The 25,612-nt window shown below is 48.8% G+C and overlaps 1 protein-coding gene across 9 annotated transcripts in view; it reads left to right on the top strand.

The window, feature by feature from the left end:
- Nucleotides 1-203: 203 nt before the first annotated feature.
- Nucleotides 204-25,612, top strand: part of LOC122379881 (transcription initiation factor TFIID subunit 6-like) — a 235,198-nt gene continuing 209,789 nt past the window's right edge. For 2 of the 9 annotated variants that reach the window (XR_006256246.1, XM_043362461.1), the window contains exons 1-2: nt 247-258; nt 12,308-12,520. Coding sequence is in view for 4 of the 9 variants with exons in the window: in XM_043362461.1 (XP_043218396.1) it covers nt 12,353-12,520 (168 nt within the window). In the remaining 5 variants the exon portion in view is untranslated. Of the gene's footprint in view, nt 285-322; nt 364-12,304; nt 12,521-25,612 lie in introns of those variants that run through there. The other 7 variants (XR_006256248.1, XR_006256247.1, XM_043362457.1 and 4 more) reach the window with 7 other exon arrangements.

Raw genomic sequence — 25,612 nt, forward strand, 5'->3', positions numbered from 1 at the left:
CCGCTTACCCCACGGCGGAGCTCGGCTGCAATAATTTGTAAATACGCGGCTGCGACCATGCTACTACTTCTTGGCTCCTCATTGGTCGAATTCAAGTGGTCTATTCGCTAGACCAATGAGAGGCCAAGCCGCGCCAGCAATAACTTCCTTATATGGGGAAAACCGACAGCACGCTGATATGAAAACAGCGAGCGAACAGAGCTCAGGGTTACCGATACCCAGCGAGGCCATTCCATATAATTCTTCGGAAGGACGAAGGCAAGGCTATATATAAACCGACGAAGGTAAGTTGATTGTTAATTTACCGACAACATCATGCAATAGTCGTGTCAGTGTGTTGCGCGTTTGGTTATTAACGTGACAGTAGGTACCTAACACAAATTAAGCAAAGAAACCAGTAGCGGCGGAACATCTTCAGTTAATGGGGGGCACTGCCGAGTTTTGGTCCCACTTTTTCCATGCAACGCCCATAGGGCTAATGTTGAAATGCCAAAATCAAAGGGGGGCACGATGCTCCGGTGCCCTCCCTGTTCCGCCGCCTACAAAGCTGCCAGAACGCCAGAGATCTCAATGTGATTCTGAATGTTGACCCGAGCTCGTGGCTGTATCTTTTACTGAAGCATTGATGTTCTCAGAGAGAGGCTTCAACAGTAGGTGATACACTTGAGTCATTTGAGGACAAGGTGCAGAAGGTAAATCGCAGAGAAGAGTCGCTGGCTTCTGGGATCTCTGAACACATAAGTTGGGGAAACTACGAGGCAAACATAAAAAAATTGATTGGTCAATAAATGGACTTTTGATCAGGGGCGTAACTTTGTATACTTTTGGGGAGGCAGGTGCCCCTCAACTTGAAATTCTGCCACCCCAACATTCTGTTTGCCCCCCCAACCTTGGTGGGCGCCCCTTGGCCCGACAGGCGCCCTCACGGGCCGGCGGCGTCATAGGAGCGCAGGCGCCATCTTTCAAGGGGGCGCCATCGCCTATGAAAATGGGATGCGTAAGAGGGGAACCTCTGAGGCTGTGGGGGCGCCTGCATGCGAAAGAGGGGCGCCCAGAAGTCCTCAGGAGCGCCTCAATGCAAAAAGGGGCGCCTGAGATGGCCATAGGGGCGCCTGCATGCGAAAGAGGGGCACCTTCGGGGTGCCTCTGATGTCTATATGTATAGGGGCACCACATGCAAAAGGGGCGCCCATTAACCCTCGCCCGCACATGCCATTTTCCCATCCTAGAACGCACATGGGGGGGGGGGTGGTTGCCACCCCCCCGCGCCATTTCGTTCCTGTTGGAGATAGAGCTTAGCGGTAAAGACCAAAAAGATTCTTTGGGAAGAGACGAATCCAATGATACCCAGTTTTACCTTCTCAGGTCAGTCATTGACCTTCCAGGTCAGGTCAAACTAAAAAATGTTGCTGTTTTGGGTCACCGTTGGATATCAAGTGCGCTGCTTATCATATACCGATGACGATGCCGTTTTCTGGTGCCAAGGCAGCTAGAACCTCTTAGTCACACTACTCGACCAGGTTTTTGCTGCTGAGGTCATTTCAGGTCAAGTTAGGTCAAGGTCAATTATATGTGTTTGTATGTCTGTTTGTGTCTGTGTGTATACTGATGTGTGCACCGATTGTTTATGTGTCCATATTACATGAAATCATGATCTGAGATGCTTTTACCAAAAATGCAGTCCAAAAAATTCACAAAAAGTAAATTCCGCTTGCCTAAAACGCAATTATTTTAGATGACCTAGGTTGACCTTGACCCTGACCTTGACCTCGGTACATCGTCGAACAACATGTTCCATGATAGGTGGGAGGTAAGACTGGCAAAAAAGGCCGAAATCAAGGTGTCAAAAGCTCACAAGGCCCATAGCCAACGCAAGATGTTAAGAATTGGCCATTTGGGTCATGACATGACCTGAAAAACAAGGTCATATCTCCGAAACCAAAAACCACAGAAACTTGAAATTTTCAGTGGACATCAAGAAAGGATAGAGGAGCAGCTATACGAAAAATCAGCCTTCTAGCTCTAAAAATGTTGAGTGCAGAGCAGAAAGACTACCTGGGGGGGGGGGGGTGGCAACCCCCCCATGTGCGGGCGAGGGTTAAGGCTATAATGGCGCCCCAATACGAAAGAGGGGAGACTGCATGCCAAATAGGAGCGCCTCCGAGGCCCATAGAAAGAGGAGCTCCTTTGAAGCTCAAAGGGGCGCCTCAATGGGAATTAGGGACGCCTGTCAGGTCTATAGGGGCGCCTCTGATGCCCATAGTGGGTCACCGTGCAATGTTGGAAATAAGACCCTTTGCTGGTCCCCGTCGGGTTCAAAAGATTTTGTCCTCCTCTACAAATTTATACTCAGGCACCTAATATCTTCTGAATTTCCCAGCCTTTGTGATAAAAAACTGCTATTATTACACCTAAAATATGCAGAAATAGCATCGAGAGGAACACAGTTAATCGGCTATTACATTTAGCAGGCCAAACATTTGATTTTCCTGTTGGCTGTTGTAAACGCTGGCTGGTTCTCCGGACCGATTTTATTATCCGGGACCAGGACCGAAAATGACAATTCCAACATTGTCACCGTGTGAAAGAAAGGTGCCTGTATGCGAAAGAGCCTGTAAGGCCTATAGGGGCGCCTCCGATAGCCATAAGGCGGCTACATGCGAAAGAGGGGCACCTATAAGGTTTATAGGGGCGCATCCATGCGAAAAAGGGGCACCTAGGTAGGTCGAGAGAGTCGTTTGTGTAACGTTCCTCAGGGAAGGTGCGCCGCTTGAGGCAAGTAAATCCTTCGCTAAATAGCGTGCCCCATTGTTTAAAAAGCGCCCCTCGAGCCAAAAAGGTGCCCCTCTGACAACACGCACGTCTTACGTCATCTGTTTTGCTAATAACTAATGCCTCCGCACGCAGAGCGGCGCCCCATCCGTTTATCAATGTGACCCTTCAGGTGGATGAAGCGCCCCTTTGGCCAATACCTTGTCATCATTGTTGCTAGAACAGCGCCCCTAGTCCGTAGACTGCCCCATTGGCTCCTGAAGGCGCCCCTCGTGCCAGTTTTGGCGCCCCTTTGCACTGAATAATGAAATGTACGTGGCCTACCGATTCTTAACCCGCGAGTTGCTGGGGGGGGGGGGCGTTAAACGCCCCCACTTTTTTCGCCGGGCCATAGCATAAAAACGGCGCGCCGCAGGCGCGCCAAATTTTGGGTACCTGTAGGGAATTGATTGAAGTTTATTGTGACAAAGTTTCAAAAAAATCGGTCGGAAATTTTTTTGAGATATCGAGGTTTTAATGACGTCATGATTTCTGAGTTTACGACCAAAAACGGCATATGTTCAAAAAATCATATAAAATCACAGAATAGACATACAGACATGCCGTAAACGCCATTAGACTGCCAATACCATGAACAATCAAATGGCTATCTTCGATTATTGATTATCGTTCCGCATTTTCCAAAATCTCGAACAGAATCTCGGCAATTTCTCGTGACTACTTCACGACCATGATACATGCATTTCTTAAATTCAACTTTTTGAGCCAAACACGTACACATATGATAAAATGAGTGTCACCATCGTGTTCTACGCCCCAAATTACCCATAAAACATGTGTCACAGGCCTCGAATATCAGTTTTGATTTTCGGGGGTATGTGCCTACCCGGTTGACCTGACCTTGACCCTGACCTATGCTTGACTGACCCCTACATGGAGCTGACACTCTTGTAGGCCTTATATGATGGATTGTGCACCGTTTTGACGGAGTTTATGACGAGAGGCGCCCATTGCGAAGTCCTGAAGTCCATGCTACTGAAAGCCCGATTTCAGGTGTTTGACCTGACCTTGACCCGACCTGTGACCTCAAAATTCAACTTTAAAGTACTCATCTGAAGCGTCTCGTCGCGTTCTTTCGTTTGCCGCCTCGTGCGTTCCGCTGCGCCTATTGGTTCTCGAGTTATCGGCTGGGGGCGTTTAACGCCCCCCCCCCAGCAAACGGTGGGTGGCGAAATACCCCAGCAACTGCCGGGTTAAGGGCGCTCCTTGAGTCATAATCATCGCTCCTCGGGGGGGGGGGGGGCTAGGGAAGAGGGCCTAGATGCCATAGCACGCTATAGTGTGTTATGGCATCCCTGCTGCTAAAATAAAACGGCACAATTAGCTAGGTTAGCGCCTCAACGGTTCATACAAGCGCCCCTCGAGCCGAAGTTAGCGCTCCTCTGACTTATATAATTTCCAGTACGACGCCCCTCGCTGGGCATGGGGTGGCGCCCCACCAGTTTATCAACGCGCCCATTTAGCCACATGAAGCGCTCCTCTGGTCAATGCGGTCAATACCTTCTGTCATCACTGCAGCTAGAGCGGCGCCCCTATTTCGGTGGCTGTTCCATCGGTTCCTGAAGGCACCCCTCGAGACAGTTTGGAGGCCCATCTGCAGTGAGTATTAAAATTGATGTGGTTAAGAATGGCGCCCTCTGCACGGTGTCGCACCGATTCTAAAGGGCGCCCCTTGAGTCAATGTAATCGTCCCACAGGGCCTTGTGTGTTATGTTATCCCTGCTGTTAAAGCGCCACTCTTGCTTGGCGTAGCGTCCCAACGGTTCATTAAAGGTAGTGTGCCACCTTTGAAAGATTTCCCATTTTATTTTTCCTAGGATAAGAAGCTTCTGTTTTTACCTAATATCGCAAAGAAAATCAAAAATGGGCCTGGAATAGTGCCTTTTTCGCCTAAAAGTTTATCGGTTTTTCGATATGTATAACAACTGTAGTGGGCTGACCTGCAAACAGGCGTCGGCAACAATCGCGAATGCGGCGCACATGTGACAATAAGCAAAGGTCATTATAGAGTTACGACGTACGGGAATGAGTTATCAGCTGTCTAATCGTAGACAACACAATGTCGAGCCTTAAACTGTAAGCCTGTATTGGTATTGTTTCTTTTATTTGGCTGTCGAACATTATTTATGGTTTGAAATATGATTTTATGTAAAATAATTGATATGAAAAAGCCGTCTCTTAAGTTATGACCCCATTTCACCACACGCAAGTGGCAGAAATGACAATGATCAGCTGACGCATTTTTCTTGGCCGAAGTCAGAGCGCGCGGACCGACGCACCACCACCGCACCACAAAGTATGAGCAGAAGCCGCGCCCAAAGCCAGGGCCCCGGTAACGTGAGGTAGCCGAGTCGGGGCAGCGTGCGCTGACCCAAGCCGGGGCCGCAGCTTTGGGCGCGGTCTACCGCATCCCCGCGGGCAGCCCCGGGCTATCACATGACACCGGGAGGACGCGCGGCCCCGGCTTGGGTCAGCGCACGCTGCCCCGACTCGGCTACCTCACGTTACCGGGGCCCTGGCTTTGGGCGCGGTCTACCGCACCACCTAACAGGCGTGTTCGAAACCGCAGGAGATGATGATGAACGGGTTTATCGAAACTTGATTGGATGAGCATATCGGTAATAGCGATTTCAGTGTGTGCATTTATTGTTCATAGTGGTGTGAAATGTGGTTGGGGTACGACCGACAACCCGTCGGGGCGAATTTCGCACTGGGGTACTCAAAATTTGAAGAATTTAAGACGTTTCCATGAGTTTTGAAGGTATGGATAAGTTCTAAAAATCCGGTTCTCCTTATCTGGGCCATTAACTCCATACGGTCCAGGAAAGCTGGCACACTACCTTTAACCCGCGCGGGGCTGGGGTCTCCAGCCGAACGCGCGGGGCTGGGGGGGGGGGGGGGGGTAAATTTTACCCCCCTGTTATCTCCCGAACTAATGGTCCGATTTCGAAAATTCAAACGCCAATCGAAAGATCTCATCACGAACAACTAAAACATGTACTTAATTTTAAGTTTGAGGTCAAGGTCAAGGTCAGGTCAAGGGTACAAATTGCAAGTTCCTACAGCATCGGCCTTGCACCGTAGTTGCCGAAGAATGGAGTCATGGACTGAGACTGATCGCCCAAAACGTGTTCTTAGGCTACCAAGACAATATTCGTTGCATACAATATCATTCAGAGGTCAAGGTCAAGGTCAGGTCAGGTCAGGTCAGGTCACCAAAAACAAAATATAGAAAAGGGCTTGTGCGACACATGTTTTATGGGTCATTTTACTCATAGAATTCAATAGGCACACTCAATAAGTGATATGGGCCACCTCTGGATGAATTTCAGGTCGAGGTCAGGTCAAGGTCAGGTCAAGTGAGGTCAAATTTTGAAGTTGGTTGTTAAGGCCTAAAAAGGTGTCTATCTGATGCAGTTTTTCACGGCGAATCGAATGGTGCTATTTTTGTTTCCGTACGAGGTCTAGAACTTCCAAAAAAAGTCATTTTTCAAAATTTTTGTGTGTCATGACGTCATACAATTTTGAATAACTCCCACATTTTTGAACCGATTCTTCTAAAACTTGGTATGTAGGTGCACATAGACCACTTCTCTGACATATATTCCGGTTTTTTCGATACACTCAAAATTTTGGATTTTATAGCTATTTTCCCAAAAAAGTCAGTTTTTTGAAAAAAATTTGGGCCAAAATCCAAAATTTTCAAAAAACCGAGATAGCCATTTTATAGACAAAGTAGAATTACGTATATCCTTTTTTGTTACGTCTTGATTCCTTTAAAAATGAAGATGTTAGCGGCGTTTGAACTTTTGCCGTTTTTGAGGCGAAAATGGCGAACATGACGTCACTAAAACGTCAATTTCTCAAAAATTTTCCGACGGATTTCGCTCAAATTTTCAGGGAACGTGTCAAATTGATGTAAGAAAAGGTACTGAAAGTTTGGCGGCGCTGCGCGCCGCCGTTTTTGAGATATTGCAAAAATTCGCGAGGGGGGGTAAAATTTACCCCCCCCCAGCCCCGCGCGGGTTAAAGCACCCATCGAGCCAATGTTAGCGCTCCTCTGACTATACTGGTATCCTACGTCATCTCTTTTGCTAATTACGGCTCCCTTCGACCGAAAGGGCAGTGTCTCAAGTCTCAACAAGTCAATGTAGAACTCCAGTTTTTACGAACAAAATAGTGCATTTTAGTACTATTTTGACAATGTACCGGTTTTGTGACCTTTGAATCTAAAACTCCCAGGTCAAGTGACAAATAGATCCCCCAAGTTGTAGGTATCTGAAATTTGGTAGCGATACGTGCCATAGCTAATTACGGCCATAGCTAATTACGTGCCATTGCTAATCTTTTGCTAATTACGGTTCCCTTCGACCGAAAGGGCAGTGCCTCAAGCCTCAACAGTTAATCAACTTGCCCCTGATGCCAATTGAGGCGTCCCGTGGTTCACACCTTATGCCATTGTTGACTTTTTGCTAGAACAGAGACCCTTATTCAGGAAGGAGAGCTTTCCCATTGATTCTTGGAGACGCCCCTTGAGGCTCTTTTGACGCCCATCTTTAGAAAGTAATGACATTTATGCGGTCAAGAGCGATGCCCTTGGCGCTGAGTGGCGCCTCACTATTTATCAATGCGCCCCTCCAGTCTTGAAATCGCTCCTCTGGGAAATCCCTTGTTATTTTTGCGGTAAAACGGCACACTTAGCTAGTTGGAGAGCCTCATCGACCAATAAAAGCGCCTCTCGAGCCAATCTTGACAATACTAGGTAACCCCTTTGACTAGCCCTCATGGCCCTCATGATTCTATATTTATGTTTCATTTGCCACGATCTTGGCCTTTAGATGAAGCTTTTGCCCCGCCCCCAAATCTTCTCGTCCTCAGTTTCAAAGGACAATTATGAAATCGGATATCGTAAAAGCTGACAACTTACATCAAGCGAAAGTGAAATTATCTTCCGGGATAGTAGTGAGTCTGTGTCATGATAGCTTCCGGCTTCCGGTACCAACGCTACTCGTTCAAAGCAGGAGTAATTTGTAACAATTCGTGATAACTTGATATCACCTGGTGAACCACAGACTTCTGTATGTCTCGGTATAGAGGTATATGGGTGACCTAAACTTGAATGCTCTCAGCCTAGGATTAACCCGCGCCGGGCCGGTGCTCCGCGACTTCCGCGCCCCGGGCCGGGGGGGGGGGAGGGGGTCTGAACACCCCCCATCTAACTCGGCTCCTGGGCCACGTAGCGACACGCAGTAAGCGGCATTCGAAAGAGCGTCAAAAATAATGACGGAAACACTTGAGTCATTTTTTGGGTCAGGTCAAAGGTCAGGTCGCCAGAGGTCATCAAAGGTCAAATGTAGTCCATTTCAACAATTTTGGAAACTGCCAACGGCTAACTCGGGAACCAATAGAGCTACAGCGCCGCGGGAAAAACGCATTCAATAGCCCTTTAACAGACCTTTCTGAGAATTGTTCTCAGATTTGACCTCAGGTCAACGGTTTATAGCCTCCAGAGGAAAAAAACTGTAAAAATAGCAGTTTTCACGAAAACTATTTTTTCGGCAATAACTTTTGACTCAAGAGTGCCACGACATTACTTTTGGCAGCATCGTGTTCCTCTCGTCGAGACGCGTCGAATGAACTATTTGTGGACCTTGAAAGGTCATTTGGAAAATTTGACCTCAGGTCAAGGTCATAACCTGACCAAAAAGGGTCATGCTGCATATCAGTCGATCCGTATCGTCGAGCTGAATACATCTGACATGGTTTCATCGCTCTAGCACGTCTTCATCAAAAGTTATAGCAGAAAACTGGTGGTGACCGTTCATGACCTGAGATGACCTCAGAGGCACACAGAGGGGTCACAGGTGCATTTTTCTGATTCAGTGTGTCATGTTTACCTATGAACCGATGTTTGAGAGGGTTCTGAATACCATTCGTCCAAAATAGGCGCATCTCAATTTTCTCGCATTGACTTATAATGGAGAGGTCGCAAAATTGACCTGACCTTAGGTCACCGATATCAAAATTCCGAGGTAAACATTTTGTACATACTGTTACTCTTATCAATCGCTGAAAGTTTCAAGGCGATCGTTCAGTCGGTGTAGCTATGACGAGGATTGCAACTTTTTTTCTGAGGTGAGGTCACTTGACGTGACCTGGTGACCTGACCTTGAAAGCCCTGCCTCTGAAATTTGCACAACATGTGTAGAAAAGATGCATAAGGTGTGCCAAAAACGGCGGCGCTCAGGGCCGAACACGTGCGGAAAAGATGCAGCATGAAGTGTGATCTTAACTTAAAAGGGGAGGCGTAAAAAGTCCCTTGCTTCTGCGTGGGGTTTCTTTCATCTCGCTTTTTCATCAGTTGTTTTTTCTTTTCTTTTCGTCATTTCATCAGTTCGTCTCGTTTCTTTAGAAGAACTACCATATGCGTTGTGTAATAAGGCGTCACTTCCCTGGTCCCCAGACCCCAATTCCACAACCCGCCCCCGGTCTCTGGTTCTCAAATTGCTTTCAAAATGTACTTGATTTCAAAATAATTCCGCGCCTTTGGCTCGCTATTTCAGAAAAAAAGCTGCAACACAACGTGCCAAAACACGACGGCACAAAAAACAACGTGCTATGGTAAAAATGTTGCCGTAAACTGAAATGAGACTTATTTCTCGGCAGTCACGGGGAGGCGCCCCCATGTCCTTAAGAAGGCGCCCCTGACAGCGTTGCCCCCCAACGAAAACCAAAAAGTTACGCCCCTGCTTTTGATGACCATATATGGGCATAAATGCAGCCCCCGCTACTAAGGGTGAAAAACGGTATAACAAACCGGTACTTGTGGTATCGTGCCCACTTATCGGAGAGAAAAGGCTTCCATTTTCCACTAGGAATTAGCGTGATTTGATTAAATTCGGCGAATTGACTCAAAAATGGCGATAGGAAAGCGGCTTTTCTGCAGGTTCTGGGCGTCACAATCAGCTGGCCATTCAATAAATGTACCTATTAGTGTTTTGAAAGAAAATTGTTTAAAGATTTAATATAATTACAATAAACAGAGATATTAAATTTTGAAACAATAACTTAACCACAATTCGAAAAACCATTAGCAAAATAATAGATATAATGACATTTTTAAACCAGGGTATCGCTTACATTTTTTGGCGCGTCTGTTTCAATCCTCCATATTTTCCAATCACTGTTTGACCTCGTGTTGTAACTCTGCGATTTAGAGCCGCCAGTTAATTGTGCACCGAGTGAGTGAAGGCTTTGTGTGGTTAAAAAACATTCTTATGCCTTATTTTTTTCATTTGAATGCTAGGATCAGTGGCGTATCTAGGATTTCTCTCAGGGGGGGGGGGGGGGGTCCGCAGTCAAAAGGGCCCTTGACTGACTGTGTTGAAAGGGCCCTTAAGTGGCAAAAGGGCCCTTGTAGCCTGAGTTGAAAGGGCGTTAACCCGCGCCCAGTAGGGGGGGGGGGGGGCGAAACGGCCCCCTGTCCTCTTCCGTAGCTATCTCCTATTTGACTGCAGATATCGCCACCAAACTTTCAGGACCTCTCCGGGCATCCATTTTACACATTGTGACCATTTTTTTCCAGAGGCTATGATAGGCTGGCCGCAAGTACGTCAGAATGACGTCATGTTCTGCCATTTTCGACCCAAAAAAGGTTTCGCAGGAAGAGCTGTCAGGCCTACGGAGCTGTAGAAACATAAAAATGTTCCGACATAAAAGGTGTAGAATTAACAGGCCTAGGTTAAATCTGAGCACAGTTTACAGAAAGAGCGTTAAAAGAGCTTTGTTCAGGGGCGGAGCTTCCTATACAGTTGGTGGGGCGGCTGCCCCACCAACTTGGTATTTTGCCCCACCAATAAGCGTATTGCCCCACCAACTTTAGCTGATTTCTAAGACTTTTTTGCTTTGCAAATTAATCTTTTTCGCATTGGAATGTCTGTTTAATGCAAAACGATATGACTGTAATGATAGGAATTGATTCAGTGTGGCATTTTATTCAACTTTATAATCGGACATTGTGTGTTTGACGACTTTTTGCCGCACCAACTTCCCTGGAAAAGCTCCGCCTATGGCTTTGTTTGTTTTGTTGGGTTGGGCCCAGGCCCTTTCGGCTTTCGGTCTGACGAGACCATTTCAGGGCCGGAAGGATGATATGAATTGAGGGAGACATTGGTCTGGCGGGCACCTTGGTGAGTCACCGGGGCTGAGCCTGTCCAACAGGATAGGCCGACCAGCCCCCCAAGTGCTCACGGCACCCGGTTACGAGTGTGCTTCCTTAGGAGCTGCAGTGCGCTCCAATGGGAGCCGCCCGCATGGAATAAAGTTGCCCGTCCAGGTCCAGCCCGGATCATCATCATCATCATCATCACGTTTATTAAGAAACAAAAGAATACACAAAATCAAGATAAGTAAGAACTGGTGCAAAAGCACTCGAAAGTGCTTAATTCGAGGCACCAGCTCTGTTAAAAAACATACAAGCAAATAAACACATACACACATATACAAGAACTTAAAATGGATTCAAACAAACTAAATCGCCGGTCACCGCCACCAAGCCGAACGCGTCGCGCATTAGAGGTTGTCCAGAGAGCCCCGTTGCCGACGCCACCCCACCGAGACACGCCCATCCCGCCTCGTAATTAAATAGTCAGAGTGTTGGGATTGTAAAGCGCCCAGAATTAAGTAAGAATGTTTGGAAGTGTTGAGCCACCGCCCGGCCGTCGCCACTATTTAGGTTGGTGCCATGAAGAAGGATTTCCAATTTTTTATTAGTTTGGTATTCATGAAAGTTAGTATGGAGTGTTTGCGATACTTTTTGGTAAAGGATGCGTCTTTGAGGTAAAAACAATGGACATGCTGTGATGAAATGACGAACGCTTTCTATGCTGTGACCACAAGGGCATGCCGGAGAATCTTGTTTTATTTGATAGTGGCTTTGCAAGACTGGAAGCACACTCCTTTAGCACAATTGAGTGTACTCCATCTGGGCCAGGTGCTGATGGCGTCTTTTGCTTTTGTAGCAACGATCTTACCTCCCCTGGGTCAAAGATACACTGCTCCAGCTTGTGTTCCACAACTGTCTCTAGCGTTGGTGGTTCTGTCCCCTCTGATTTCCTGAACACTTGCTGAAATTGACGATTCATTACTTCACAGGTTTCATTCATGCTTTTTTCATTTCCCCACTTTCCTTCTTCACAGCCAGCACTTCTTCCTTATTTGTCATCTTGCTCCTGGCATAATAAGCATAGAATGCCTTCGGATCTGACTTGAGCTCTGATGCAAGCTTGTGCTCAAATTCATGTTTTGCTTTTCTGACAGCCTTTGTAGCTTCATTTCGTGCTTCGATGTATTTCTGTTTAAGTCTCTTTGGTTTTCTGTTCTTCCTGTGCTTAGCCCAGGCTTCTCCTTTGCGCCTCACTTGGTCAAGTACAAGTTTATTGACCCATTTCTTGTGTTTTCTTCCTGCCACCAGCAGCTCCAGCCGGAGCCACTTATCTGCCCAACGCGCTCCTCAACCGCCATGAAGGTGAAGCAGAGGCGCGCCGAACAGGAGCCGGCACTGGCCGGCACGCTCTCACTGGACTCCGTGCGCGTGGCGGCCGAGAGTGTTGGCATCTGCGGGCTGCCCGACGACGCGATCCGTGAGCTGGCGGAAGACACCACCTACCGGCTGCGCCAGGTCGTACAGGTACGTGCCGCAGCCGTAACTGCAGCGGGCAGCCCGCAATGCGTATTTGGAATTTCCGACCTCGACGAGCGTCTGTGGTAGAAAACCACCACTTTGGTAGGGGAAACTACTGCTGTCTGCTACCGTTTGCACTGCATGTCTCGCTGTAGTTGCGACCGATTGCGACATCTATGCAAGTCAGCAAGGGTACGTACCTTAGCGATATACGTACTTTATAATTTACGTACTTTTTCGATGCGTATTTTCTTCTTTGACGTACTTTTGTCTAGGTATACGTACTTTGTACTGTACGTACCTACCTCTGCGATACGCCTACTTCTGTCCTTGACGTACTTATGCCATACGTACTTTATACTCGACGTACTTTTGCGATACGTACTTTTGCCCTTGACGTACTCTTGTCCATACGTACTTTATGCTGTACGCACTTTTACGATATGTGCTTTTGTCCTTGACGTACTTTTGTCCATGCGTACTTAATAATGCACCTATACGTACTTCTTTGTAGCCGCCACCTCCAATCGCCTCCCCAGCGGGATCAATAAGACGCAGCTGTCGTTCACTGGGTAGCTTTATTCCAGATTTGTGACCCCAAGTGGCCACATCTCCATGGTAAATCCCGTTACTGTGGAAGCAGTAACAAACAAATTAGCCACTGGTTATCTCCGAGACAAAGATCACCTCGTCACAAGTATGCAATGAACATATTCGACTAATAAGTGAATAAATTTGGCACAACACTTAGCCACAGCACAGCCCTTGCACAGCGTCGCACCAACGAGTTACATTTACCAAGTCAATCTGAACCGGTTCCAGTTTACGAAACGAAGCATAAACCAAATTCACGCATACAAATGTTCGCCACGACATGCTATATCCTGATACATACCGACCGTTGGCTGCGTCGACCCCACAAACTTGACCACCCCAAAGGTGGGAGACTATAACGGCGCCCAACAAGATCAAGCGCACGTCCAGCCGCTCCAAATTAGCGACCGCAATGGTTAGGCCTTATTTGACACCAAATCAGTCAAACTCAGACTAAGCTGCTCCAACTTCACAGCGAAATCTAGGCCACCGAAAACCACAGCGAACAGCATGCGCCTCTGCGCCACTCGAACCGAGGAATGAACCAAACATGGCGGCGCAGCACCATCATCACTTTAATATTCAGGAACGAGAACGCCAACAAATACGCAATTTATGTAAAACACAACATCACTCAAAATATCATACGCAAAATACTGTGATAAATACACGGCCAATCTCTTTCACACATGGGCCTTTAACCAATAATTACTACAAACTCACCACTAGAGATGACAGAATACGAGCCTTCCAGCAGTAAAGCTGCAAACTTTCACCGCGGACATGACCGGAGCGACGCAGCGCCCAGCTGACTGTTACTAAGGAGGATCCACTGATGACGTTCTACTTCCATTCAATTCCAACTCAACTCCCGGAAACACCAACTGAACGAACCACCCAGCGAACAAAAAAAAAAAAAAAAAACATTAATTCCCGGCGGCGCCTACACTCCCCCTTGGCCACCCCGTGGACAACTAGTACAGCGCCGCTCACAACCGCCATGGCAGATCACTACTTGATCAAAGATCAGGGAGGTGTCAGGTCTTTACTTACGCTAACTGGCATTTACACTTAATACTTACTCTAAAGCTACTCTACGTTGCAGCACTCATGTAACTGTACGTTGAATGCACGCATCTACAATCTAGGGGAGAGCACTGTCAGATAACAGAACTATCAGTTTATGTACTGGCCTCGTTAGTACCGTGCCCCCCGTCCTGAGCCGGACCTTTCGCACCAACCCGTCTCTGCTCGGATAGGTTTCCAGAACTCTACCGAGAGCCCAGTGGCCTCTCGGCACCTCCTCGTCTGCAATCAGGACCACATCCCCGGGCTCCACATTCCTGGATCGGTGGACCCATCGCTGTCGCCGCTGGAGAGTCGGCAGATAGTCTCTCCTCCACCTCAGCCAAAACTGCTCTGCCAGGTACTGCACCTGTTTCCATCTTTTGACGGACAACAAGTCGTCAGCCGTGAACTGGCCCACGACACCCTCTCCACATCCCCGCAGGAGCAGGAGATGATTGGGGGTGAGTGGTTCAACATCACCCTGGCTGGTCGAAACATACGTCAAAGGACGACTATTCAGCACAGACTCTATCTCACAGAAAAGAGTATGTAAACTCTCGTCGTCTAATCTCTGGACAGGCATTGACCTCCACACCTTCCGAACAGTCCTAATATGGCGCTCCCAGCAGCCACCGAAGTGCGACGCTGAAGGAGGATTAAACACCCATTCAATCCCCTCAGCGAGTCCTACCTGTTGCAACTTCCTTCGATCAAGTCGAGATATCTCTGCCTTCAAATCATTGTCCGCTCCCACCATGTTAGTGCCCATATCGCTTCTGACTCTTTTAATCGGACCTCTACGAGCGACAACACGACGAAGCGCGTTTATCAGCGAGTCAGTCCGCAGTGAGTGGAGAACTTCCAAGTGGATGGCCCTCGACACCAAACACGTACATATCAGCCCATAACGCTTCACCTCCAGGCGCCCCCTCTTCACTATAATTGGCCCGAACACGTCCAGACCGATGGAGGAAAAGGCGGGGGTCTCCGGAGTAACCCTGTCCTCCGGCAAGTCGGCCATCATCTGAACCTGCGGAGCAGAATTAGACTTTCTACACGTCACACAAGAACGCAGCAGACTTCGAACTGCAGATCCTCCTCCCAAGATCCAGAAACGCTCTCGCACCTTCCAGAGGGTATGCTCCCGTCCCTGGTGTCCCACTTTCTCGTGGGCCTGACGGATCACCAACTGAGAAACATGATGATCCCGTGGGAGCAGCACGGGATGCTTGAAGTCGTGACTCACCGGACACCTACTCAGGCGCCCTCCCACGGCTAACAAACCATTCCCCCGAGCCACCACGTTCAGACGACTCAGTGGGCTGCCTTTGGGAACGGTCACCATCCCTTTACCGTCATGATACAGCTCAGGGAAGCTCGATGTCTGCACGAACCGGAAAATAGCGACTTCAGCCGCGTCCAAATCAAACACAGTGAGACGCGAGTCGATTCCAACAGACCTCGGTCGGAGTCCTCGCCTCCTGGCCACCACGGCCTGCCTGAAAGCCCCAGATCTGACACAATCGAAGAACTTCCTAAACCACGCGACCGCCTTCTTCAGGCGAAAAAGGCTCGAGTAATGCCCGATAAGCACATCGGTGCTGTTTGAATCCGCCGCACCGATAACCACAGCTGCTACAGGAACGGGCTTCTTCAGCTCTGCTACTGGGAGATCAGACTGCTCAGCTGGCTCCTCTGGCCAGCCAGACTCATCCTGACGCAGGAACAGAGGCCCCTGTAGCCACACCTGAAGACCATGCGGCTCTGCACCCCGGGATCCGACGTCAGCAGGATTATCCCGTGAAGGAACGTAAGACCAGTCAGATACGTCAGTGGCTCCATGAATGTACGACAGGCGGTTCGCCACGTAGGTTTTGAACCTCGTCTTCCTGTTGCGGATGCATGACAGCACCACCATGCTGTCACTCCACATGCGGATCCTGTCAAACTTAGTGTCCAGCTCACGAACCAAGAACTGACGCAATTGACAGCCCAGGACACCACCCGCCAACTCCAACCTCGGGATAGTCACAAAGCGCAGCGGCGCCACACGACACTTTCCCATCAGGAACCCAATGTACACCTCCACCTCACTCGGCCCAGTCATGACCTCCTTGCGTACATAGGCCACAGCGGAGTACGCGGACTCACTGGCGTCCACAAATATGTGCAGCTCCGTAGAAATCACCTCACCTTTCGGACCACAAACTGCTCGGGGCAGTTGCATCCCGTCTAGTCCCTTAGCTTGTCGAATCCAGCTTTCCCACTCACCTGCCAGAGCCGGCGGGATGGCTTCATCCCAGCCCAGCGATGCCGCGCAGAGCTTCTGCACGAGCATCTTAGCTGAAAGAGTCACAGGAGCCCAGAAACCCAAAGGGTCGAATATGGCGCTCACGGCGGACAGTATTCCGCGCCTGGTAACCGGAGTCTCCTTATCCTGAAAATGGAAACGAAAAACGTCTTCTCCCATATCCCACTCTACACCTAAAACACGATTGGAACCGAGCGCACCCTCAGCCAGGTTCAGATCCTTGACACTCTTTCCCCTTTCATCTTCGGGAATGTGCTGCAGGAACTCAGCACTGTTACTAGCAAACTTCTTTAGATGGAACGCCCCGGTCTGGCAGAGTTCTGTGAGATCCCGCGCGAGGGAGACGGCATCCTCGACAGACTCTACAGCCACCAGCGTATCATCAACGTACGTCCTGCGCCGCAACGCGTCAGCAGCAGCAGGGAACTGACCTTTCCCCTCCTCAGCACAAAGCTGCACTGCCAAGCATGCCACGCTGCTGCTCGTCACCGCCCCAAAAACGTGTGACCTCATACGCCATACTTCGACGTCACCGGACAGATCGTCATCCTTAAACCACAGAAAACGGAACAAGTCACAGTCCCCAGCCGGCACATGGACCCTATGATACATAGCTTCTATGTCACAGGTAAACGCTATGCGACCTTCCCTGAACCGGGCGATCACAGCGTTCAGAGGCTGTCCCAGGTGGGGACCACCCTGAAGAATGTCGTTCAGACAAACTCCACCCGCACGCGCTGCACAATCGAACACTACCCTGACTTTGCTAGGAGTCACCACCGCGTGATGCGGCAGGTACCATACATCACCTGATGGAACGGTCAGCTCGCTCTGCGGCACCCTCACAGCGTAGCCATCCGTCACCAAAGATTGCATCACGGCCCTGTAAGACTGAAACAGACTCGGATCCCCCATCAACTTCCTCCTCAGTGACATCAGTCGCTTCTCAGCGACCGGGCGACTGTCCGGGACACTCGTGACGGTAGACCTAGGGAGACCTATCTCAAAGTGTCCCTCCTCGTCCTTACGGACGGTAGCCTTCACACGGTCCAGCCACAGCCTGTCCTCTACAGATAAGCCTACGCTATCGTCGTCCAGACCAGAAAAGTCTTGCTCGTACAGCTGCTCGAACAGGTTGCCTGTGTCATCACTCTGTGCCTTCCTGCTCGTTCTAATGAAATTCACCGAATGCGATCGGCGAATTCTCTCATGAAACTCTGCTCCGATGACGTACCACCCCAGCGGGCTGCGCACAGCGTGCGGTCCGCTACCGCTCTCAGGGACCCTCACCTCCTCCGCCACATGCAGGTGCGGAGCGTTAATCCCTATCAGAAGATCTACAGAAGTAGAGACCTGCGGGAGAAAGATGTCATTCAGATGAGGCCAATCAGGTAAGTCACCTTCCAAGAACATGTCCTGTCCGCTCACTGGCAATCTGGGCAGCGTGAACACCACTGGTAGCGAGCGCCAGTCACGTCCCTCGATCGCGGAAACTTCGAGTCCCTCCAAAACCGACGAGCTGATAACCTGCCCCTCACCACACACGGTGTCGACAGAGATGGTCGTCTGCTCTGGCTGTAATCTTAACTTACCCACGAGCTCCTCAGTAGCAAAGCAGCCACTGCTCCCCCCATCCAGGAACGCATTACACAGCACCGTTCTGCCACCTGAACCACGTACCTTGACGGCTACTATCGGCATGAACACCCGCGCCCGGCCCTCCCGCGTCACCACCCTTGCATTAGCAGTGACGACGGAAGACCGCGAACCTCCAGCCGGCTGAGCTTGGCCGCTGGGCGGCGCTGCCACCGGCCTCGCAGGTGGCGCCACCATGCAGGCATCCTGCACGTCATTGGGACTGCGGTGCAGCAGGGTGGGATGATTCCTACCACACGAATCGCACGACAGGCGGCGCTGGCAGAAACGAGCGGAATGCCCTCCCCTCAAACAACCGAAACAAAGTCCCGCATCGCGCACGAAGAGAAACCGCTCACGCTCAGACCGACGACGCAACTGCTCACACTTGTCGACGGAATGCGGCCCACGACAAAATGGGCACGGCCGCGGACCCGGCCTCACCGCTGCAGCGGCACTGACCCGGTGGGTCCGAACCACACCCTGACCGGACTCACGGCCGCGCGTCACATCATCCACCCTTACGTCACCATACAGCGGATTGCATTTTATGCGAACCTCAGTCGCCAGCACGTCAACTACGTCAGACAGTCGAGCTGTCTTCCCACCGAGCTCCATGAACGTGTCACACCGGCGCAAGATCCTATCATGGATAGCAGGAGGCATCTTTCCCAAGATCGCCCTGATGAACTGCGGATGATCAAACTCGCGGCCCAAGTCTGCCACAGCGCTATCGACTTCCTTCAGAAATAGCACAAACCTATCCAGACCCTTCACATCATCAGACTGAACCTTTGGCCACTCTCTCATCTTCCTAGTGTACTCATGAACAAGTCTGTGGCGGCTACCGTACCGCTCCTCGAGCGTTGCCAAAGCTCGTGTGTACCCACCTGTATCCAAGAACATGCACCCCCTCACTATCTTGTTTGGGGTCCCCACAGTATATTGGTCCAAGTAATGTAACCGCTCGTTCTCATCCTCAGTCCTACATTCTACCCTGGCCTTAAAAGCTCTGACGAATAACCTGAACTCGCATATGTCACCAGAGAATGGTTTCAATTCAGAGGGCGGAAGGAGAGCGCGTTGTGTCTGGGACACAACAGCCTCTGTGAGACTATCTGCCCTCTCCTGCCTCCCAACTGTGACTTTGACTGAGCTCAAAACTGACTCATCTATCTGACGACCAGTGATTTCCATGAGTTTTAACTCCAAGTCTATCTGTTCTGAACGTGCTCTCATCCTAGACTGTGTTTCATCCATCATCTGTTTCTCTCTGATCAGTCTTAACCTCTCTACAATAACCTGAACAGACTCAGTGACACCTCCCTGAGACCTACCATCCCCTAGTTCCTCCCCCAGGGCCCCATCCCCACCATCAGCGCCCTCGGGGGCAACGACCCCCGTTAGAGAACTCACTGGATCCAAGGCAACACAAAGGCGATCTACCAGCTCAGCCTTCTTCCCTGTACTGTCCAAACCTCTTGCCTCTAGCTGACCTTGCAACTCTGAGACCCTCAGCTTGAATAAGTCCTCCCTCCCCCTCCCTGATAGACTAACCAGGGCTGGGTCCTGACTTCCCAACTGAGGATCCTCCTTAGTAGTCATTATCAGCACTAGAATTAACACGCTTCGAATAACATTCATTTAAATGAACAAACTTATCAGCTCAAGAAATAGTAACATAAGAGTGAAGATCATTCAAGTACAGTCTAATGCCCAAGCTTGAGCAAAGAATGACAGTGACAACAGTTATTACACAACATACACAAACATTATACAATAGGAACACTGACCCTGTTTTCCCAACTGAAAAAGGTCCCCTTCCAACCCCACGACGGAGCCAACCTCACTAAAGAAACTTCCACAGCCCGCCTTAACCCGCGCGGGGCTGGGGTCTCCAGCCGAACGCGCGGGGCTGGGGGGGGGGTAAATTTTACCCCCCCTGTTATCTCCCGAACTAATGGTCCGATTTGGAAAATTCAAACGGCAATCGAAAGATCTCATCACGAACAACTAAAAACATGTACTTAATTTTAAGTTTGAGGTCAAGGTCAAGGTCAGGTCAAGGGTACAAATTGCAAGTTCCTACAGTATCGGCCTTGCACCGTAGTTGCCGAAGAATGGAGTCATGGACTGAGACTGATCGCCCAAAACGTGTTCTTAGGCTACCAAGACAATATTCGTTGCACAAAATATCATTCAGAGGTCAAGGTCAAGGTCAGGTCAGGTCAGGTCAGGTCACCAAAAACAAAATATAGAAAAGGGCATGTGCGACACATGTTTTATGGGTCATTTTACTCATAGAATTCAATAGGCACACTCAATAAGTGATATGGACCACCTCTGGATGAATTTCAGGCCGAGGTCAGGTCAAGGTCAGGTCAAGTGAGGTCAAATTTTGAAGTTGGTTGTTAAGGCTTAAAAAGGTGTCTATCTGATGCAGTTTTTCACGGCGAATCGAATGGTGCTATTTTTGTTTCCGTACGAGGTCTAGAACTTCCAAAAAAGTCATTTTTCAAATTTTTTGTGTGTCGTGACGTCATACAATTTTGAATAACTCCCACATTTTTGAACCGATTCTTCTAAAACTTGGTATGTAGGTGCACATAGACCACTTCTCTGACATATATTCCGGTTTTTTTCGATACACTCAAAATTTTGGATTTTATAGTTATTTTTCCAAAAAAGTCAGTTTTTTGAAAAAAAAATTGGGCCAAAATCCAAAATTTTCAAAAAACCGAGATAGCCATTTGATAGACAAAGTAAAATTACGTATATCCTTTTTTGTTACGTCTCGATTCCTTTAAAAATGAAGATGTTAGCGGCGTTTGAACTTTTGCCGTTTTTGAGGCGAAAATGGCGAACATGACGTCACTAAAACGTCAATTTCTCAAAAATTTTCCGACGGATTTCGCTCAAATTTTCAGAGAACGTGTCAAATTGATGTAAGAAAAGGTACTGAAAGTTTGGCGGCGCTGCGCGCCGCCGTTTTTGAGATATTGCAAATATTCGCGAGGGGGGGTAAAATTTACCCCCCCCCAGCCCCGCGCGGGTTAACTCCCCAACACCACTGCCGCGACTCAGGTCAGCTGCCACAACTGTCCGAGCTCAGTCACTAGCTCTGCAACTGGTCAAGCACCAACTAACCCAATATGTCCAACTTGAACTGAACACCTTGTAACTCAAGCTACCACGGATGAGTCACACTGCATGTAAGCTGGTGCCTCAACAGACCATAGGCAGAGCACTGATATTACTGAGGGGATGCCGTCACTGATTGGGATCTCGTCACTGACTGGGATCTCCACTGCGACAGCACGTGATTGACTCAATGTTTAACCACCACTCGGAACGATCTCACCGCTCCAATGCAGGATGGTTGTTATCCAGACGAGGCAGACTAGAAGGTGGAGACCAATCCAGGACCTCCTGGATGATGAGTCGGTCGTAACTGTAGCCGCCACCTCCAATCGCCTCCCCAGCGGGATCAATAAGACGCAGCTGTCGTTCACTGGGTAGCTTTATTCCAGATTTGTGACCCCAAGTGGCCACATCTCCATGGTAAATCCCGTTACTGTGGAAGCAGTAACAAACAAATTAGCCACTGGTTATCTCCGAGACAAAGATCACCTCGTCACAAGTATGCAATGAACATATTCGACTAATAAGTGAATAAATTTGGCACAACACTTAGCCACAGCACAGCCCTTGCACAGCGTCGCACCAACGAGTTACATTTACCAAGTCAATCTGAACCGGTTCCAGTTTACGAAACGAAGCATAAACCAAATTCACGCATACAAATGTTCGCCACGACATGCTATATCCTGATACATACCGACCGTTGGCTGCGTCGACCCCACAAACTTGACCACCCCAAAGGTGGGAGACTATAACGGCGCCCAACAAGATCAAGCGCACGTCCAGCCGCTCCAAATTAGCGACCGCAATGGTTAGGCCTTATTTGACACCAAATCAGTCAAACTCAGACTAAGCTGCTCCAACTTCACAGCGAAATCTAGGCCACCGAAAACCACAGCGAACAGCATGCGCCTCTGCGCCACTCGAACCGAGGAATGAACCAAACATGGCGGCGCAGCACCATCATCACTTTAATATTCAGGAACGAGAACGCCAACAAATACGCAATTTATGTAAAACACAACATCACTCAAAATATCATACGCAAAATACTGTGATAAATACACGGCCAATCTCTTTCACACATGGGCCTTTAACCAATAATTACTACAAACTCACCACTAGAGATGACAGAATACGAGCCTTCCAGCAGTAAAGCTGCAAACTTTCACCGCGGACATGACCGGAGCGACGCAGCGCCCAGCTGACTGTTACTAAGGAGGATCCACTGATGACGTTCTACTTCCATTCAATTCCAACTCAACTCCCGGAAACACCAACTGAACGAACCACCCAGCGAACAAAAAAAAAAAAAAAACATTAATTCCCGGCGGCGCCTACACTTCTTCGATACGTACTTTTGTCCTTGACGTACTTTTATCCATTCGTGCTTTATAGTTTATACTGTATGTACTTTTGCCATGCGTACTTTTGTCCTTGACGTAGTTTTGTCCATGCGTACTTTATATACTGTACGAACATTTGCGATACGTACTTTTGTCCTACGTGCCAGGGGCGTCGCCACAGATTTTCGACAGGGGGGACGGATCAGCCGACTAAAAACCCAAAATTAGGTATCGTTACCGTACTTTTTCAGGCCGATGCACTATCTGTTCAACGATACTGGGCTGAATTCCTACGCGGTACGCGTCTGAAGTATTCATTTTTACACTGGTAACCAGAGCCTCCGGTCTTCTATCAGGGTATAATTGTTGACACATGCCGTCAATCTGATAGTTAACTGTTAATGTATACATCATACGTGGTGGTTGCTTTAGTTGTCACAACTCTGAACTCACAATCTCTTTTGGTCTACAGTCAGAAGCCGCGGAACACCTTCAATTAAGGGGGTGCACTGACGACTTTTGGTCCCATTCTTTCCATGCAACACCCATAGGGCTAATGTTAAAATGCCAAAATCAAAAGGGGGCATGGTGCCCCGGTGCCCTCCCTGTTCCGCCGCCTATGTCTCCACTTCCAGTATGAATGGGCGGCGCGGGTCGGCGCGAAGCGCCGCGAGATTTTCGTCGAGGTCGGAATTGTATATGCATAGATGTCGCTACAATAGCTTGACATGCAGTGCAAATTGTAGCAGACAGCAGTAGTTTCCCCTACCAAAGTGGTGGTTTTCTACCACAGACGCTCGTCGAGGTCGGAAATTCCAAATACGCGCCCGCAATAGCCGGCGCTGATCCAAATTACGCATGGAGAAAAACGGATTTGGATAGGTATGCGAAAAAGGATAGCACACATCAGCATGTGCAAGGTGCGTAAGAATATTTGATGTAAAGTTTGTTTTCAAATGGCCTAGTTGGTTTATGAATAACCTATTCTGTTTAAAATCGGCCTAGTTCATTTGCAAGCGCATACGACCTAGTCTCTTTCCAAGCGGCATGTGATTGGCCAATGGACAATGTCATTTGCTAACGGCTTGCCTGGTCTAGGCCACTTTTCGGCTTGGCATGCACGATATGTTATATTAACCTTCGCCCCAGTGGGGGGGGGGGCCCCCCCACTGGGGCGGGGGCCACCCTGTTATGTTACCACCCTGTCGCGTTTTTCGCGTGTGAATAAAAAACCGCGCCGCGCCGCTTGGGGTAGCTTTTTGCACATCAATTTTGGACAATGTGTGAAATTTTTGACCCCAGGTCATGTCAGGTCAGGTCACCAGGTCAAGTTAACTGACCAAGCCTAAATAAAAGTTTGCAATCATGTCCAGCCTGCAGTGTTTGTCAGAGAGGTTTTAAACTGGTGGATTGCATGATGTTATGGGCGCCTACAATTTGTATATCTCGGATTTTTTATATCCGTGACCTAAGGTCAGGTCAGTGGCGTGACCTTACCATTATGTCAATGGAGAAAAATGAAAATGCCTCTAGATCCGTGTGTACGCATAGGAACAGTCCAAATATTTCAGAATCACAATGATTTGGACCACCCGTGACGACCAAGGTGTCGTTTTTGCTGATAGCCTCTAGAAAGGTCATCCGAGGTCATTTGAGGCTACAAACAGATTTTTGCCAATAACTCTCGATTGGAAAGAGATAGAACGCTGGGGATGGTCTCATTGTGTTTGTCTTGCCGAGACGCATCGACTGATATGCAACATGACCTTTTCCGGTCAGGTCATGACCTTGACCTGAGGTCAAATTTTCAAGTTGACCTTGCAAGGTCAAATTATAGTTCATTGGATGCGTCTCGGCGAGAGGAACACGATTCTGGCAATAGAAATGTCGTGGCTTTTTGTAGTCAAAAGTTATTGTCGAAAAACACTTTTCGTAAAAACAGCTATTTTTGGAGTTTTTGCCCTCTGGAGGCTAAACCGTTGACCTGAGGTCAATTTTGATTATGACCTTATCGACAGAAGAGTTCAAGAGCTATCGATTACTTTTCAATGCGTTTTTCTAGCTATCATAGTTCCTGAGATAAATGCATGTTTTCGGAAAAATATAATGACATTTGGCAAATTTTGACCTTTGATGACCTCCAGTGACCCCAATATTGCTCTAAGATGAAAAATGACTGAAATACTTTCAAACGTACACATTGAGAGCTATCGATTGCTTTTTACCGCGTCTTTCTAGCCCTCTAAGTTTTTTAGTTAGAGGTGGGTGGTAACATATGCCCCCCCCCCCCCCCACTAGGGCGAAGTTGGCTGAGACCGCCACTGGGGCGCGGGTTAATAGTGCTATTGCAGGGGGCCTCTCTGCTCAGTTGTTCCCGCCTGTAATAGGGGTGCGTGTGGCGGTCCCGCTTCCCTCTACGGGTTCCGTTCTCGGCGAGGAGTACAATTTTGCTCTCTCCATTTGAGGCAAGTCAATCTTTGGCGAACACACAGGCACTGCATCATTGGGTTTCACCGCCACAAAAAAAACAAGGGGAGGGGCAGTTAAGCGTTTGTTCTGGATCCCTCGGGCATGGTCCATCCCTGAGGATAATAGGGGCGTGCCAGGTGGTGTCGAACTGATTAACCCGCGCCCCGGAGGGGGGGGGGAGGGGCGAAACGCCCCCCGTCCTTTCCGTAGATATCCCCTAAACGGCTGCAGATATCGTCACTAAACTTTCAGGACCCCTCCGGGCATCAATTTTACACATTGTGACAAAAAAAAATTCCAGAGGCTATGATAGGTTGGCCACAAGTGACGTCAGAATGACGTCATGTTTCAAAAGAGCTTCGCGAGAAGAGCTGTCAGGCCTACAGCTTTGAAGATACAAAAAAAAAAAAATGATCAGGACATAAAAGGTGTAGAATTGACAGGGCTACAAAACTGCTATCTTAGATTTGTGAATATTTTGAATTTTGACTCCCAAAGAACAAACAAGTAATTTTTTGATATATTAGCCAAAAT

The sequence above is a fragment of the Amphibalanus amphitrite genome, unplaced genomic scaffold (assembly GCF_019059575.1).
Source record: "Amphibalanus amphitrite isolate SeventyFive unplaced genomic scaffold, NRLGWU_Aamphi_draft 000086F_arrow, whole genome shotgun sequence".
Classification (NCBI taxonomy): domain Eukaryota; kingdom Metazoa; phylum Arthropoda; class Thecostraca; order Balanomorpha; family Balanidae; genus Amphibalanus; species Amphibalanus amphitrite.